The sequence below is a fragment of the Pseudophryne corroboree genome, chromosome 2 (genome assembly GCF_028390025.1).
Source record: "Pseudophryne corroboree isolate aPseCor3 chromosome 2, aPseCor3.hap2, whole genome shotgun sequence".
NCBI classification, from domain to species: domain Eukaryota; kingdom Metazoa; phylum Chordata; class Amphibia; order Anura; family Myobatrachidae; genus Pseudophryne; species Pseudophryne corroboree.
This window is the reverse complement of record NC_086445.1, coordinates 242,098,693-242,117,328: the sequence shown is the minus strand read 5'-3', so window position 1 is coordinate 242,117,328 and position 18,636 is coordinate 242,098,693. Positions and strand designations below refer to the sequence as shown.

The 18,636-nt window shown below is 45.1% G+C and overlaps 1 protein-coding gene across 1 annotated transcript in view; it reads left to right on the top strand.

Annotated features, from left to right (window-relative positions):
• Positions 1-4,201, top strand: part of LOC135012757 (transmembrane protein 198) — a 112,162-nt gene extending 107,961 nt beyond the window's left edge. The window contains exons 4-5 of the mRNA XM_063952579.1: positions 320-468; positions 1,192-4,201. Coding sequence (XP_063808649.1) covers positions 320-468; positions 1,192-1,341 — 299 coding nt within the window. The 3' untranslated portion in view covers positions 1,342-4,201. The remainder of the gene's footprint in view (positions 1-319; positions 469-1,191) is intronic.
• The last annotated feature ends 14,435 nt before the right edge of the window (positions 4,202-18,636 follow it).

Here is an 18,636-nt window from a genome sequence, read left to right as displayed (position 1 = left end):
TCCATTTCTAAAACTAAAATTAATCTTCACTCTTCACTCTCTGTGTATCACTTGTTCCCCATCTGTTTGATGTTGAGACGTCATTGCTAGCACAGATGCCCAAAATGAACCCTCTTGGAGTTAACAAAGGAGTTTTTATTTAAATCTTTCTTCCATGGTATTCCTACAGTATATTGGCCATTCTTTCCTAGGACTAATCTATCACAGCATCTTGACACACAAATGTCCTGAAACTTACACAGGGATATTGCTGCTTTGCTTTTCAGAACTATACGATCTCGCTTTCTGTTACCACTCTGCTTGTTTCTTAATTTGACAGTGATACTAAACAGACGCCAGAAACGCCTACAACTTCTTAGAATTCGTCAGAAAGAGGCCAAAAAACGCAAGACTGTTACTTCACAAGAAGGGACGTACCGACGAAAGGCCAACACTATGAAGAGATACACTGGGGACATCCTTGCACCGGTGAGAGAAACTGTGTGTTTGGATTTGCAATTACATTTATCTTAACCTAATGAGATGGTTTGCAAAATTAAGGCTTAGCATTCTATACACTTACCTGTCTGCAGTTACTCTCACATTCAATCAGCATATATACAAAGGAATACCAATAAATGTGCCATAGAGAGTCCTCTAAACAAAATATTTGGTATCTCCTCCATAGAACGTGCTCTCTTAGGGCCTTGTTCAGAGTTGTGCGCTAATGCCACAAATGTGTACACAGCGGATGTGCGACAATGTGGTAATGCACAGCCACCAGAAATTGTATTGAGATGCCCTTTGAAGTCCCATTTTATTTTTATTTTTTTGCAGTATTGGTATTTATTTTGTAAAGCAGTCTAGCACAGGCTTTATTTCACACTGTACAGCAGTCCAACCCAGTGTATGACTTTCATGGTGACAATTCTGCTTGGGATGAGCATAAGTGTTGCTTGAATCTAGTTCTGTTGTCCAGTAAGCATTTAGGTGGTGATACTCCCCGAAAGACAGGGATTATCTGTTTGTTTGTTTGTTTGTTTGTTTGTTTGTTTTTTTTGCATACTTTAAAGCAGACAACTTTTATTTACTTCTTGTGTGTCATTTTGTTCTCGTTCCACTCTGTTTACAGCTGATCCTCCCTTTTAATGTCACGTAATTCTAGCTTGTGGAACCTTACATATTACCAACATTGTTTTCTCTCTGTTACAGAGTTACTTGCAGAGCCTAAGAGAGCGTCAAACTGGCACAGGAACTTCCATGAGCAGCTTAAGCACAAACATGCAGACTGTTGTGGACATGGACTATGAGTGCGGCTCCACTGTGCCCCTTACGGCCACTACTCCGGTCATCCGTGTCTGAGGTTTTCTCTTTTCTATCACACCCAGGGAGCACAGCTGCTATTACTGTATATGTCAGGGCAGCATCTTGTGCCTTACATGATGGCTCTTCATACATCTCATCCTCTCATTTGCCAGAGCCACTGTTCTCATCTCCTAAAGACTCCATATGAAGGAACTGAAGTCCCCGGCAGTTTGGACTGTGTGTTCAATCTTTAGTTTAAATGCTTTAGTTTAAATATAGCAGTAAAACTTTAGTTAAAATGCTATATTGTGCCTGCCAGATAGACAAGTGTTGGATAGGTGCCTTTTACAAGATCAGTGCAGATCTCCTCATGGACCCGTGAAAATTAAGTGTACCTTCAGGGCAAACGGTGTTCTCCCTGGCACTTCTTAGCCTGAAATTTTAGTTCAAACAGAAGTCAATTTAACCTCAAATAAATTGATGGCAGATTCTTTGAATATACTTCTTAATCCCATACAATGCTTATGTTTGAATGGTAGTGGAACGTACAAGTTTGTGAACCTCTATAGAAGTCTTGGAGCTCTAATAGACCTTTTTGAAGGTTGTTCAAGTTGTCTTTTTTCCTTTTTGGCTTATGCAGGCCATACAGTCTGCTCCACATTTCCCTGAAACCCCGATCTGATCTGCCAGTCAAAATGCAGATCCGTTGGAGAACCAGGGAAACTGTGCATGTTTACCTGATTTGCCTATCCCAATCATATTTTGGTTGGGATTGGAAATTCGTAGAAATCCAACATGTTGGATTTCCCTGATTTCTCAGTGTCTGGGATTGTGTAATTGCAACAATCCATCTCAGACCGATTAGTCCAGCTTTGTAGGCTTTTTTAATTGTGCCTGAAAGAGTGAAGGTTTATTTTGTAAATCTATTGCTGGTGTACATGATGGTTAAGTACTGTCTCTAATAGTGCTTCTACAACAGGTACCTTTGTGTTAGTCTCTGTGTATGCTAGGTTCCTGGAAGACGGAGACTGGCCTAACTGGCATCCGCTGTAAAGAGTGTACATAGGAAACAAGTAGGCACTATGTTTACAAAATGGGCTCTAGCTCCGATATGCACGTTTATGAGAGAGAAAAAGCACAACTACTTAGTCTTGACAGGAGAAATCTTGTAGATTAATTGTTCAGATCATACTACAGTATGTTCCCTTCTCAGTAGGCACACATGTTTCGTTCTGCTAGGGTGGAGAATATATGGTGCTTGAACCCAGTTGCACTCCTTAGTACAGGTCAGTATATCAGGAATATAACAGGGAATCTTTAGTTTTCAGAATGTATTCTTCTTTTTGGGGGGAGGAATGGCGGGGGTGGGGGGGTTGTGCTTTTCTTTCATAGCTAAGGAGTCCAGTGACTCACGGTGTTGCCAATAACCGCACATTTGATACAGGATTACATACCACAGATAATGTAGATTTTATATGACAAATGAGTTAAAGTAGGTATATTTTAGTAAAGGCATTCAATTCAACCACTCCATGGTATTATGCTATTCTGCAGACAACCAGGCGTGGTGTCTTCGAATTGTGACAATATCGGAACTATTGCACTTTAGTGAACTCATCATATTGATATTTAATAAAGTGAGAGGGAACACAAAATAATATGGTAAATCAAAGGGAATTTATCTCCAATGAAAGGTTGTTGCTTTGTTTTTTTGTTTGTTTTTTTCTTTTTGGGTTTATCCACCTTTGCTAACCCAGATACCCCACACCTTATACCAGTACTGTATAACAGAAAGCCCTATCTCTACGCCAGTGGTTCTCAAACTGTGTGCCTAGGCACCCTTGCTAACCCAGATACCCCACACCTTATACCAGTACTGTATAACAGAAAGCCCTATCTCTACGCCAGTGGTTCTCAAACTGTGTGCCTAGGCACCCTGGGGTGCCTCAGGATACTTGCAGGGGCGCCTTGGATTGATGGTCCAGGACCTATTAAAATGATTTATGGTCAGTGTAATAGCCAACCAGTGCTGGTGGCTGTCAATCATAAAATATGTGAATAAACAGAAGCAATTCCTGTCCCTCACCACACAATTGAACCTATGGTTTACATATAAGCACAGTTTACTTAATTTAATATTTCTGTCTAAATTTTCTCAATAAGAAACATGTGGCCTATGGGTGCCATGAAAAATATTCTGATACTCTTGGGTGCCGTGACTCAAACGTTTGGGAACCACTGCTCTACACAGTTCCCTTAGCTTACTGCTTGGTGTTGTGCTTCTGCTACATTCTTCCCTCTAGTTGTAATACTTGTGACATTTAAATTGTTTCCTCTAAATACTGAACCTCGCAGAATCTAAAGTCCGATTGCAAATGGCTTGTAGTAACGTTGAATTTAGGATATTGGGTAAACTATACTGCTGGGGTAACTGTGATGCGTTCTCTGGAGCAGCTTTCTGAAGGAGACACAGCCATTATCGTCTTTTGTCTGGTTAGAACCAGAACACACTCATTATATGAAATGCATTCATAGAGAAAGAATAGGATGATTCCACTGCCAGTGTCCTGGAAAATGCAGTATATTATCTGTGTGTAAACTAATATAGGTAAGCGCCTATGCATCGGTGTGCCATGAGTCTGAAGCTGGCGTCCCATGGAAGTGCTGGAAAAGCGCAGCAGTCATACTGCTCATTTGCTGCCTTAGAGATGTACTAACGTGAAGCGGAAATACTCCTGCCCGGTCACACAAGGGTGCATAGACCCTGCAGGTGCTACGTGTAATGCTTTCATGTAACCGTGATGAGTGTCCTTCAACCTGTTGTAATAGTAATATTTTAGCTGACTGCAGCACTGTTCTAAGTGCATGTGCCCATCGCCCAAAGGCTGATGAAATAAAACCATTTTCATAAATATAACTTTGTGGGAATATATTGTATTTTTCAGTGTCTCTGTACCTCAAATGTGATCAGTATTTCTCTGACGTCCTAGTGGATGCTGGGAACTCCGAAAGGACCATGGGGAATAGCGGGCTCCGAAGGAGGCTGGGCACTCTAGAAAGATTTATGACTACCTGGTGTGCACTGGCTCCTCCCACCATGACCCTCCTCCAAGCCTCAGTTAGATCTTGTGCCTTGCCGAGGTTGGATGCACACTAGGGGCTCTCCTGAGCCTCTAGAAAGAAAGTATAGAATTAGGTTTTTTATTTTCAGTGAGACCTGCTGGCAACAGGCTCACTGCAGCGAGGGACTAAGGGGAGAAGAAGCGAACCTGCCTGCTTGCAGCCAGCTTGGGCTTCTTAGGCTACTGGACACCATTAGCTCCAGAGGGATCGACCGCAGGCCCAGCCTTGGTGTTCGGTCCCGGAGCCGCGCCGCCGTCCCCCTTACAGAGCCAGAAGCAAGAAGAGGTCCGGAAAAGCGGCGGCAGAAGACATCAGTCTTCACCAAGGTAGCGCACAGCACTGCAGCTGTGCGCCATTGCTCCTCATACACACTTCACACTCCGGTCACTGAGGGTGCAGGGCGCTTGGGGGGGGTGCCCTGAGCAGCAATAAAAACACCTTGGCTGGCAAAAATACCACAATATATAGCCCCAGAGGCTATATATGTGGTAAATACCCCTGCCAGAATCCAGAAAAAAGCGGGAGAATAGGCCGCGGAAAAGGGGCGGAGCTATCTCCCTCAGACACACTGGCGCCATTTTCTCTTCACAGTGCAGCTGGAAGAAAGCTCCCCAGGCTCTCCCCTGTAGTTTTCAGGCTCAAAGGGTTAAAAAGAGAGGGGGGGGGGGCACTAAATTTAGGCGCAATATTGTATATACAAGCAGCTATGGGGGAAAATTCACTCAGTTATATTGTTGATCCCCACATTATATAGCGCTCTGGTGTGTGCTGGCATACTCTTTCTCTGTCTCCCCAAAGGGCTTTGTGGGGTCCTGTCCTCAGTCAGAGCATTCCCTGTGTGTGTGCGGTGTGTCGGTACGGCTGTGTCGACATGTTTGAGGAGGAGGCTTATATAGTGACGGAGCAGATGCCGATAAATGTGATGTCGCCCCCTGTGGGGCCGACACCAGAGTGGATGGTTAGGTGAAAGGTATTAACCGACAGTGTCAACTCCTTACATAAAAGGGTGGATGACGTAACAGCTGTGGGACAGCCGGCTTCTCAGCCCGCGCCTGCCCAGGCGTCTCAAAGGCCATCAGGGGCTCAAAAACGCCCGCTCATTCAGATGGCAGACACAGATGTCGACACGGAGTCTGACTCCAGTGTCGACAAGGTTGAGACATATACACAATCCACTAGGAACATCCGTGACTTGATCCCGGCAATAAAAAATGTGTTACACATTTCTGACATTAACCTCTAAAAATGGGTTTTTATGTTTGGGGAGAAAAAGCAGGCAGTGTTTTGTTCCCCCATCAGATGAATGAATGAAATGTGTGAAAAGCGTGGGTTCCCCCTGATAAGAAACTGGTAATTTCTAAAAGGTTACTGATGGCGTACCTTTTCCCGCCAGAGGATAAGTTACGCTGGGAGATATCCCCTAGGGTGGATAAGGCGCTCACACGGTTGTCAAAATAGGTGGCACTGCCGTTTTAGGAACGGCCACTTTGAAGGTACCTGTTGATAAAAAGCAGGAGGCTATCCTGAAGTCTGTATTTACACACTCAGGTACTAGACTGAAACCTGCAGAGCGTGCTGCTGCAGCGTGGTCGGTGACCCTGTCAAACATACTAGTTTGCTAACATGAGAACATATTAAAGACGTCGTCTTATATATGAGGGATGCACAGAGGGATTTTTGCCGGCTGGCATCCAAAATGAATGTAATGTCCATTCTGTCAGGAGGGTATTAGAGACCTGTCACTGGACAGATGATGCTGACTTTAAAAGGCGCATAGAGTTTCTGCCTTATAAGGGTGAGGAATTATTTGGGGATGGTCTCTGGGACCTCGTATCCGCAGCAACAGCTGGGAAGAAATATTTTTACCTCGGTTTTCCTCACAGACTAAGAAAGCACTGTATTATCAGGTACAGTCCTTTCGGCTTCAGAAAAGCAAGCGGGTCAAAGGCGCTTCCTTTCTGTACAGAGACGAGGGAAGAGGGAAAAAGCTGCACCAGTCAGCCTGTTCCCAGAACCATAATTCTTCTCTCGCTTCCTCTGAGTCCACAGCATGACGCGGGGGCTCCACAGGTGTAGCCAGGTACGGTGGGGGGCCGTCTCAAAAATTTCAGCGATCAGTGGGCTCGCTCACAGGTGGATCCCTGTTTCATTCAAGTAGTATTTCAGGGGTACAAGCTGGAATTCGAGATGTCTTCCCCCCGCCGTTTCCTCAAATATGCCTTGCCGACAACTCCCTCAGGCAGGGAGGCTGTGCTAGAGGCAATTAATAAGCTGTATTCCCAGCAGGTAATACTTAAGGTGCCCCTACTTCAACAAGGATGGGGTTACTATTCCACACGGTTTGGGGTACCGAAACCGCATGGTTCGGTGTGACCCTTTTTTATATTTAAAATCCTTGAACACATACATAAAAAAAATTCAAGTTCAAGATGGAATCGCTCAGGGCGGTTATTGCAAGCCTGGACGAGGGGGATTACATGGTATCCCGGGACATCAAGGATGCTTACCTGCATGTCCCCATTTACTATCCTCGCCAGGAGTACCTCAGATTTGTGGTACAGGATTACCATTACCAAGTCCAGACTCTGCCGTTTGGACTGTACATGGCACCGAGGGTGTTACCAAGGTAATGGCCGGAATGATGATACTCCTTCGAAAAAGGGGAGTTTTTAATTATCCCGTACTTGGACAATCTCTCCTTATAAGGGCGAGGTCCAAGGAGCAGTTGCTAGTCGGGGTAGCACTATTTTGGAAAGTGCTACAACAGCACGGTTGGATTCTAAACAGTCCAAAGTCACAGCTGGTTCCTACGACACGTCTACTGTTCCTGGGGATGGTTCTGGACACAGACCAGAAATAAGTGTTTCTCCCGGAGGAGAAAGCCAAGGAGCTGTCATCTCTAGTCAGAGACCTCCTGAAGCCAAAACAGTTATCGGTGCATCATTGCACGCGAGTCCTGGGAAAAATGATAGCTTCCTACGAAGCAATCCCATTCGGCAGGTTCCATGCAAGAACTTTTCAGTGGGACCTGTTAGACAAGTGGTCCGGATCACATCTTCAGATGCATCGGCTGATAACCCTGTCTCCAAGGACCAGGGTATCGCTACTGTAGTGGCTGCAGAGTGCCCATCTTCAAGAGGGCCGCAGGTTCGACATACAGGACTAGGTCCTAGTGACCATGGATGCCAGCCTTTGAGGCTGGGGGGCAGTCACACAGGGAAGAAACTTCCAGGGACTTTGGTCAAGTCAGGTGACTTCCCTACATAAATATTCTGGAACTGAGGGCCATTTACAATGCCCTGAGTCAGGCAAGGCCTCTGCTTCAAAACAGCCGGTCCTGATCCAATCAGACAACATCACGGCAGTCGCCCATGTAAACCAACAGGGCGGCACAAGAAGCAGGATGGCGATGGCAGAAGCCACAAGGATTCTCCGATGGGCGGAAAATCATGTGTTAGCACTGTCAGCAGTGTTAATTCCCGGAGTGAACAACTGGGAAGCAGATCTTCTCAGCAGACACGACTTCCACCCGAGAGAGTGGGGACTTCATCCAGAAGTCTTCCAAAGGATTGTACACCATTGGGAAAGGCCACAGGTGGACATGAAGGTGTCCCGCCTCAACAAAAAGCTATAAAAGATATTGCGCCAGGTCAAGGGACCTTCAGGCGATAGCTGTGGACGCTCTGGTAACACCGTGGGTGTACCAGTCGGTTTATGTGTTCCCCCCTCTGCCTCTCATACCAAAGGTACTGAGAATAATAAGAAGGTGAGGAGTAAGAACGATACTCGTGGTTCCGGATTGGCCAAGAAGAGCCTGATACCCAGAACTTCAAGAAATTATATCAGAGGACCCATGGCCTCTGCCGCTCAGACAGGACCTGCTGCAGCAGGGGCCCTGTCTGTTCCAAGACTTACCGCGGCTACGTTTTGATGGCATGGCGGTTGAACGCCGGATCCTAAAGGAAAAGGGCATTCCGGAGGAAGTCATTCCTACGCTGATTCAAGCCAGGAAAGATGTAACTGCAAAACATTATCACCGCATATGGCGGAAATATGTTGCTTGGTGTGAGGCCAAAAAAGGCCCCAACAGAGGAATTTCAACTAGGTCGATTTCTGCATTTCCTACAAGCAGGAGTGTCTATGGGCCTAAAATTAGGCTCCATTAAGATACAGATCTCGGCTCTGTCGATTTTCTTCCAGAAAGAATTAGCTTCAGTACCTGAAGTTCAGACATTGTAAAAGGAGTGCTGCATATTCAGCCCCCGGTTGTGCCTCCAGTGGCACCTTGGGATCTCAACGTGGTGTTGAGTTTCTTAAAATCACATTGGTTTGAACCACTAAAAACCGTGGATCTAAAATATCTCACGCGGAAAGTGGTCATGTTATTGGCCTTGGCTTCGGCCAGGCGTGTATCAGAATTGGCGGCTTTGTCATATAAAAGTCCTTATCTGATTTTCCATATGGATAGGGCAGAATTGAGGACTCGTCCCCAGTTTCTCCCTAAGGTGGTATCAGCTTTTCACTTGAACCAACCTATTGTGGTGCCTGCGGCTACTAGGGACTTGGAGGATTCCAAGTTACTGGACGTAGTCAGGGCCTTGAAAAATTATGTTTCCAGGACGGCTAGAGTCAGGAAAATTGACTCGCTATTTATCCTGTATGCACCCAACAGGCTGGGTGTTCCTGCTTCTAAGCAGACTATCGCTCGCTGGATCTGTGACACGATTCAGCAGGCGCATTCTGCGGCTGGACTGCCGCATCCTAAATCAGTGAAGGCCCATTCCACAGGGAAGGTGGGCTCATCTTGGGCGGCTGCCCGAGGGGTCTCGGCTTTACAACTTTGCCGAGCTGTTACTTGGTCAGGGGCAAACACGTTTGCAAAATTCTACAAATTTGATACCCTGGCTGAAGAGGACCTTGAGTTCTCTCATTCGGTGCTGCAGAGTCATCCGCACTCTCCCGCCCGTTTGGGAGCTTTGGTATAATCCCCATGGTCCTTTCGGAGTTCCCAGCATCCACTAGGACGTCAGAGAAAATAAGATTTTACTCACCGGTAAATCTATTTCTCGTAGTCCGTAGTGGATGCTGGGCGCCCATCCCAAGTGCGGATTGTCTGCAATACTTGTAAATAGTTATTGCTAACTAAAGGGTTATTGTTGAGCCATCTGTTGAGAGGCTCAGTTGTTTTCATACTGTCAAACTGGATATAGTATCACGAGTTGTACGGTGTGATTGGTGTGGCTGGTATGAGTCTTACCCGGGATTCAAAATCCTTCCTTATTATGTCTGCTCGTCCGGGCACGGTATCCTAACTGAGGTCTGGAGGAGGGGCATAGAGGGAGGAGCCAGTGCACACCAGGTAGTCATAAATCTTTCTAGAGTGCCCAGCCTCCTTCGGAGCCCGCTATTCCCCATGGTCCTTTCGGAGCTCCCAGCATCCACTACGGACTACGAGAAATAGATTTACCGGTGAGTAAAATCTTATTATTTTCTTAACAGGATGATTACTTTGCTCCTTGGCCCTTTTATGTATTGTGTGTTTATTATGCCTTTATTAATTCTGTTTTGGTGACATCTATTTATTGATTGTCTTTGAGGTTCTGCCACGTCCATGACTCTGTGTTCTGTGCAGTTTGCTGCAGTAGGTAATGGCTATGTTGCTTGAAGGAAGGATTGGTTGCTGGTTACTGCAACAGTGTTCCACACACCATGCGGCTGATTCTGAGTGGAATGCAGCCGCATCTGTGTCTGCGCCTTGTGTAGGTCGCCTGTCTGCGATTGCCGCTATAAAGCCCTTCCTGGTATACATCTGTGCGTCCGAGTGTGCAAGGACTAAGACGCCCACTGTCATAGTCTGTAGTTACTGAAATATAGGCCGGATGTAATGCAGTGCAAGACGGCCGGAGCTCTGAGATTCCGGCTGAACACCTACGTTTTTTTTTAAAGTGGCAATCATTTGCAAGGCAAAACCAATCTGAGTTTGCCTTGTAAATGTTTGATGCTTTAAAAAAAGTATGAGTTCAGCTGGAATCTCAGAGCTCCGGCCGTCACGCAATGAAATATATCCTGCCCATAGTTTGGTTTCTCCTAGGTCGCAGCAGCCCTATGGCAGGTGTGCATTCTTCTTCCGAGTATGGCCTCCTATGTGAACGGTTGAGCGTCTCTGTAGGCTTTCTGTGACACGTTCACAATATCCTGATAAGACAGACCGTGTCCCAGCATCCACTTAGCCACTTCTGAGACCGTGTGCCTCAATTGCAACTGTGACTGTGCTCATGCCATCTGGATGCTTGCACAGATAGACCTAGACATACATTCGCAGAATAAAAAATAAGCTCCACTGCGTTCATGGTGGAAAAGTTTCTTCTATGGACAATTATCAACTGTACAATTGTGAGCTAAGGCATATCTGCTCTTATCACTAGCTTCTTTACACACAACCCACTGCTTACGTACAGTGAATACATCCAGAAGTTGTATATGTGTTCCAGAAGTTGTATATGTGTTAATCTTGCATTTGATGTCCCCTTCCAAGGCTGCTGTAGAAATGATACTTTTGCATAATGTTATTGCATTGTTCAGTAACTAGCTTTTTATTGAACTATAAACACCAAACACCTCATATTCACAGAGTAATGATGTGTGCTCTATTTTCCAGCTGAGTACCTAGATATTTTATACTGTACTGTAATCATGGCTAAATTATATACAAGTGTGTTCTATTAATATATTGCAGATTCTTCAGAAACAAAATACAAATACACAATAGAAACAGCCTTTTTCCACTGTATTTGGCATTTGATAAAACATATAACAGATGTTTAAAATGGGTTTTAGCCATGAATTATGCCTCCCCCTGGTGTTTAAAATGGAATATGACCATCAGCACTGAACCTCTAAATCTTTTTTATTTATTTTTTATTTTTTTTAATATAAATCCAGCCTGACAGGCTTGGCCAACCTATGACTCTCCAGCTGATTTGTAAGTCCGAGCATGCCCTGCCACAGTTTTGCTATTCGTGAATGCCAAAGCTGTAGCAGGATATATGCTGGGTTGTGTTTCACAACAGCTGGAGAGCCACAGGTTGGCCAGGCTGCACTAGGCAAATAAATCTGAAAACCATGAACGATCCATAGAGTAACACTTATGTAAATTATTGATGGTTCTAGATTTGGCACAAAATATAATAAGTTAGTTGAACAATTTTTCACCAGAGATGCCTAAACCACTACAAAGTCTTGCTTGAAAAGTCTTGCTCTGAAGTCCAGTACAAAGATTAAGGGAAGTTTTAATAGGCCTTAAACGTTTACATGTCACTATTTTCTGTACAGTTGTGCAATTAAATGTATCTGCTCAGTGTTTAAACTTGGCAATTCCAAATATGGCTTTGTAGTTTTGTTTGAACAGGTGACCAGTCCTCCGTTTACACAGGTAGATGTATGTATGGGACACACACAAGTAAGTGTTTGAAGTGTCCAAAACTTTGCCGAGGTCTGTTTGGTGTTTTATAGCTTGTACCCAGAATCCTTTCTAAATTGCTTTAGAACAGTGATGATGATGTAAAATGTACAGAACTGTTTTCATTTGTGTGTTTGTCTGCGCATCTGGTAGAAAAAAAACAAAAGAAATCCATGTATGCTCTGATGTTTCTGTGATGCAGTTGGACCCCTGCCATTATATTATTATGCCTTGGGTGGGCTGGGCAATGCCCCGCACCCTGGATCTCTCTACCGCCTCCACACTCTACCCTACTTCCATACTTAATGGCTTGTCTCCTCTCAACTACTGTTCTTCTCTCTGTGGTCCCTTTCCCCCGTTTGAGTCAGAATGCTAAAGGAAGCAGAGTTGTGCCTTGCGCTCTTGACGACTGCAGCAGTCTCACCATCCTCATTATGTCCTTGCAGTCAGATAATGCTCTTCTTTTAGCGTCCTTTCCAAAATGAGCAATAATAGATTTGGGGCTGTATTTGAATTTTAGCTGGATAAAATCTAAAACATTCTCCTCTGTATGTAGTATGTGCACAAACATGAAAAGCAAAAGCTACTCTCAAACATAATGCCATCTTTGCATGGCGTTCTGTCTGCCCACACTGGAGATGAGCAGGGCAGAAGCCGTTCTGCTTTCTCCTAGAGTGCAGGGGGCGTTCTGTCTGCCCACACTGGAGATGAGCAGGGCAGAGGCCGTTCTGCTTTCTCCTAGAGTGCAGGGCTTTCACTGGTCCCTCATACACCTTCTGTACATGAGTAGGCACATGCTCGCTGGGACAAAAGTACTGTATGTTGCCGCTTATTGCATTTGTGATAGATATCAAATCAGAATTTATGGATGGCAACAAGGGATTACCCAAACCTGCAGCCAGAAAAGAAGAGGGGTCTCCCAACTTGACACCTGTGGGGGGGAATACTATAACAACAAGGTGTTCTCTATTGACAAATGGGTGATTTAATGCTTAGTTTGGGAAATTGTGGCTGTGAAACACATGAATGGTAGGACATTTCTCTTAAAAAACAATATGAAGAGCTATATAAATGAGGACGGTACACCACTGATTTATTGATCAGTGTCTAGCAGTCCTCATTTATATACTCCTCAAATTGGTATGAGATCTGTTCCACTATTCACGTGACACAGCTGCAATTTCCCAGACTAAGCTTTAACTCGCCCTTCCAGCGCCAGAGGAAACCTTGTTCGTATAGCATTTGTTCTAGATGACAACCTAGGGCAGTTTACTCCTACAGAGACCAGTTATTTTCACATGGACTACACCTTATACTTAGTCTACCCATCATTCTCCTAAAGTGGCATTCATTTTTAACTAGTATTTAGTTTATCAAGTACCTAGGTACTGGTTCTGTTACTGAGGGATGACGTGTTTATGTAATGTCTCTTATGTCTAACAAATTGATTGGCTGCATTACCGTAAACATTGGTTCAGGCCACATAATGCCCCCTTCTACTTTTATGTGCACTATAAAAGTAATTGAATTGGTGAAAGTTCAGCCTTGAAGGGCTCTGTGTTGCGTGTGACAGGAAACTGATAAAGATGAATCACTGTAGTGTACACTGTTCTCTGCTGCTTTAATGCACTTCTCTTTTAGAAGCTGCATTTGTTCTGAATAGGGAAGGTTTCTATTGATGATTATACTTTGCAGACCTTGTTATATAATAATTTCCTGAGCACTTTTGGCCATGAAGATATGATTTTTATCTTTATAATTCTTTCATGTTCCATTAAGAAAAAAGAAAACCAAACTAAACTAGCAAGATTAAAGCAAATTGGTATCTCTCAGTGCACAACCCAATGCAGTCTATATACTCTGGTACAAGGCGTTCTACCACTACTCCAAGATACAAAACACAAAGCAATAGTATCTGGTATAATGGCGCTTTGGAATGATAACATACAAATAGTACTCCCCTGTTAACAGGATGCTTCTTTTTTCATGAAGAGTTCAAGTTATAACATGAAAGAGTAAAAAACAACAGACAATTGTGTAATCCTGTTATTTAACAAACTGTGTATAGGTTACATAGAGTTATCTTCTACCTTTAATGTGTATTACTCATAACCACTACCTGGATGTGTAATATCTTTTATCAGGGTTGCTCCCCACACCGAACACTCACAGCCTCAAGATGACAATCAGGTGTGCAATGGTGTACAGTATCTTGTGTCACATAAGACTATCACCAAAAAAGGACAAATAGAATTCGGGGTTGCCACCCGGACATCTCGCTCACAGCTTCCTGCTGGCACATCACCGGTATCTTGTATGATTACATCAGGACCACATTCTCCTTTTTTTGCAGGAGCTCAGACCAGTATTTATTGAAATATATAATACAAAACAAAAAGGTTATAGTATAAAACTTTATTATTTTAAAATGCAAGCATATGAGATTCTTACCGGTAGAGGCAGGTATTCTGCAGTCAAAATTAGATGTTTGGGATCCCACAAAGTTTTACAGCATAGATGTCCATCCTCATCTGTTGGGTGAGTACTTATAGAATATACCAGATATTCCCACCAAAATGTTTCCACCCTAGGCAGGAGAATCTGCAATTGTCATTTGTTATGTTTTGCAGATATAAGCTCAATATTACTTATGTAACATGCATATATTTACAGTATCAGTTTAACACTAAATTGCTATTAATTTGTACTATAACTATTATCCAGTTGTACAAACTTTTTATTAGAGATGTGCGGCGGACAATTTTTGGGTTTTGGTTTTGGATCTAGATCTCTGTTTGTGTTTTGAATTTGGATTGGTTTTGCAAAAACCACCCTTTCGAGTTTTGGAACTGGATTATTTTTGGGGAAAAAAGGATTTTAATTACTTGCCGGTAAATCCTTTTCTCGTAGTCTGTAGAGGATACTGGGGTCCACATTAGTACCATGGGGTATAGACTGGTCCACTAGGAGCCTTGGGCACTTTAAGAAATTAATAGTGTGCACTGGCTCCTCCCTCTATGCCCCTCCTACCAGACTTGGTCTAGAAACTGTGCCCGAGGAGACGGACATATCCTGAGGAAGGAAGTAACAGAACAGGGGTGAGATTCGAACCAGCACACACAAACAAGAGGAAAGCCATGTTAACCAAACTTGAACCGCAACAGCTGAACGAACAACATTACTTAATGAAGTAACTGCAGGAAACACGAAGCACTGGGCGGGCGCCCAGTATTCTCTATGGACTACGAGAAAAGGATTTACCGGTAGGTAATTAAAATCCTACTTTCTCTTACGTCTTAGAGAATACTGGGGTCCACATTTAGTTCCATGGGGATGTACCAAAGCTCCCAAACCGGGTGGGGGAGTGCTGAGGTTCCTGCAGAACTGATTGACCAAACTGAAGGTCCTCAGAGGCCAAAGTATCGAACTTGGCAAAAGTGTTCGAACCTGACCAAGTAGCTGCTCGGCAGAGCTGTAAAGCCGAGACACCCCGGGCAGCCGCCCAGGAAGAACCCATGACCTAGTAGAATGGGCCTGTACAGATTTTGGACACGGCAAACCTGCCGTTGAATAAGCATGCTAGATAGTAAGCCTGATCCAGTGTGCAATTATCTGCTTTGAAGCAGGACTCCCAATTTTCTTGGGATCATGGAGAACAAACAGCGAGTCAGATTTCCTGTGACGAGCTGTCCGCTTCACATAGATATTCAAAGCCCTCACAACATCCAAGGACCTTGAGGTAGCAGAGGTGTCAGTAAGCACTGGAACCACAATAGGTTGGTTGATATGAAACGCAGACACCAGCTTAGGAAGAAATTGCTGACTAGTTCTGAGACCGCTCTATCCTCATGAAAAATCATATAGTGGCTTTTGTGAGACAACGCCCCCAGTTCCGACACACGCCTTGCCGAAGCTAAGGTCAACAGTGTAACAGTCTTCCATGTAAGAAACTTTACGTTCACCTCCTCTAAAGGCTCAAACCATTCCGATTGTAGAAACTGCAACACCACGTTAAGATCCCAAGGCGCCGTGGGAGGCACAAAGGGCAGTTTGATGTGCAGAACACCCTTCAAGAACTTCTGAACTTCGGGGAGGTGAGAATGCTGATTTATATACAGGAATGAAAAGCTATACCTTATACACACTTTAAATACACTTTACCATGGAGCCGCTGCGGCCGCTAAACTTAATACACACTCTACGCACCTTTTACGCTGTTAGCGTACAGAGTCCCGTACCGTGTACGGACTTTGCGTACAAATGCTGCGCTGACGGTACAAAGTACACACACAGCGCGTACACACCCAATGAATACACTTTAAACCTTATTGTCACGATCCGGGTATCTGGACGCCATTTCTTACCTATCAGATGCCTCCTAAGGCTGGCTCTGCGCTCCAGGACCGGATCCCATCTGTTATCCTGATGTGCACATTCCCGCATCCTCTCCTGTCTCTCTGGACGCAGTCACAGTAACGCTTTATACATCTGGCATGGCGTCTCCCGCGGCCTCCGCCGCCGTCCCTGAGCTTCTGCATTCAGAGTGGCGATTACGTCAGCCGCGGCCTCCGCTGTGTCCGCGTGGTCGGATGTGCATCTGTCAGCCTGGCGTCTCCGGTGGCCGGCGCCGCCATTACTGTTTTCCAGACCACATGGATTACAATCCAAACTTCCCTCCAAGTGTCTGCATGGGCGCAGCCATCTTGGATTCTGTCAGCTGATCATTCCTACCAATCCGTTGTCAGTATTATTAATTTGCATAATTGCCTAGCCAATGCCTTCCTTGCTGCAGGTATAAATAGGTTGTGCCTGAGCAAGGAAGGCGTCAGTGCTTTGGTTGTCAAACCTAGTTCCAGTTTGTCTCTCTTCTGTGAATGTCTTCCAGGTTCCAGCTCCTGTCTCCAGACTTCTGCTATAGAGACCCGCACCAGCATTCCATCTGCGGTGTAGCCTGACTCTCCGATCCATTCTGGACTCACCTGTTTCCAGCTACAACATCACCTGCTTCCAGCTTAGCTTCCAGCAGTGTACAGCTTCTCTTAAAGGGCCGGTGTCCTTTCTGCAGTTTACCACTCTCCACCGGTATTATTATTTCTCCGCTCTCAAATTCTACATTTCATCTACATTGCATCGCTCTCAAGCTTTATTTATTATTTAACTGGTTCCAGCCAGTATCCACTCCGTGCCAACACCTGTCTGGTTCTAACCAGTACCCACAGCAGCATTTTATCTACAGCAGTCCAGCTTTCTCTGGAACACCAGCTGGTACGACCCTGGGCTTTCCTCATTGCTACAGTTGAGCCTGGTAAGGACTTTCCAACTTGCAGATAATAAGAACTGTCTCATACCACCAGAGCTCTGTGGCCCCTGCCACCCTGTAGTACCCAGGAACTGTATTATTATTTCTCTGCTGATTTTTGTTACTTTTTACTGCTACTGTGATGCATGGAGTTTGTCATAAATAAATATCATTGACTTTTACTCAAGTTGTCGTGGTCACGCCTTCGGGCGGTTTCTCTTCATGTTACTTACATGTCCAGGGGTCTGATACAACCTCCCAGGTTCCGGTACATCTCAGCCCCTACAACTGAGGCTGCCTTCCGTCAGCTCAGGCCCTCAGTTGTGACAGTAAGCACTGACCTAATGAATCCAGCCGGAGACCAGGATCAAGCGGCCAGGCCGATGCAAGAACTGGCAGCCCGACTAGAACATCAGGAGGCTGCACAGGGCCACATCATCCGCTGTCTCCAGGATCTCTCTACTCGGCTGGATGGGATTCAGACAACTCTCCGTGGATCAGGCGCTTCTGGTGCGTCAACCACAGTGACTCCAGTTATAACCCCACCCACCTTACCCATTTCTGCTCCACGTCTTCATCTTCCAACGCCAGCAAAATTTGACGGATCTCCAAGATTCTGCAGGGGATTTCTCAACCAGTGTGAGATTCAGTTTGAGCTACAACCTGGCAATTTTCCCAGTGACCGTACAAAAATTGCCTACATCATCTCACTTCTCAGTGGCTCAGCCCTTGACTGGGCATCACCGTTATGGGAGAGGTCCGACACCCTGCTATCTTCTTACACTGCATTCGTGTCAACATTCAGGCGCATCTTCGACGAGCCAGGCCGGGTAACTTCAGCTTCGTCTGAGATTCTCCGTTTACGCCAGGGATCACATACTGTAGGACAATATCTTATACAGTTCCAGATCCTGGCATCTGAACTGGCATGGAACGACGAGGCCCTGTATGCTGCATTCTGGCATGGTTTATCCGAGCGTATTAAAGATGAGTTAGCTACCAGAGACTTACCCTCCAAGTTAGATGAGCTAATCTCACTTTGTACAAAAGTTGACTTACGTTTCAGAGAGAGAGCAACTGAGCGTGGAAGATCATCTGCTCCAAAATCTTCTGCTCCTCCTCCTCGCCAACTGTCACCAACTAAAGATGAACCCATGCAAATTGGCCGTTCCCGTTTAACTCCTGCTGAGCGCCGAAGACGTCTCTCCGAGTCTCTCTGTCTTTATTGTGCAGCTCCGTCTCACACCATTAATGCCTGTCCCAAACGTCCGGGACTCCAAGTCCTAGCTCGTCAAGGAGAGGGCCGGCTAGGAGTAATGATCTCCTCTCCATCTCCTCAAGATTGTAATCTCCCAGTCTCGCTTCAAGTTGCTCAACGTTATCAGAACGTCATTGCCCTCCTGGATTCCGGAGCAGCTGGGAACTTTATTACCGAAGCCTATGTTAAACGGTGGTCCCTACCCACCGAGAG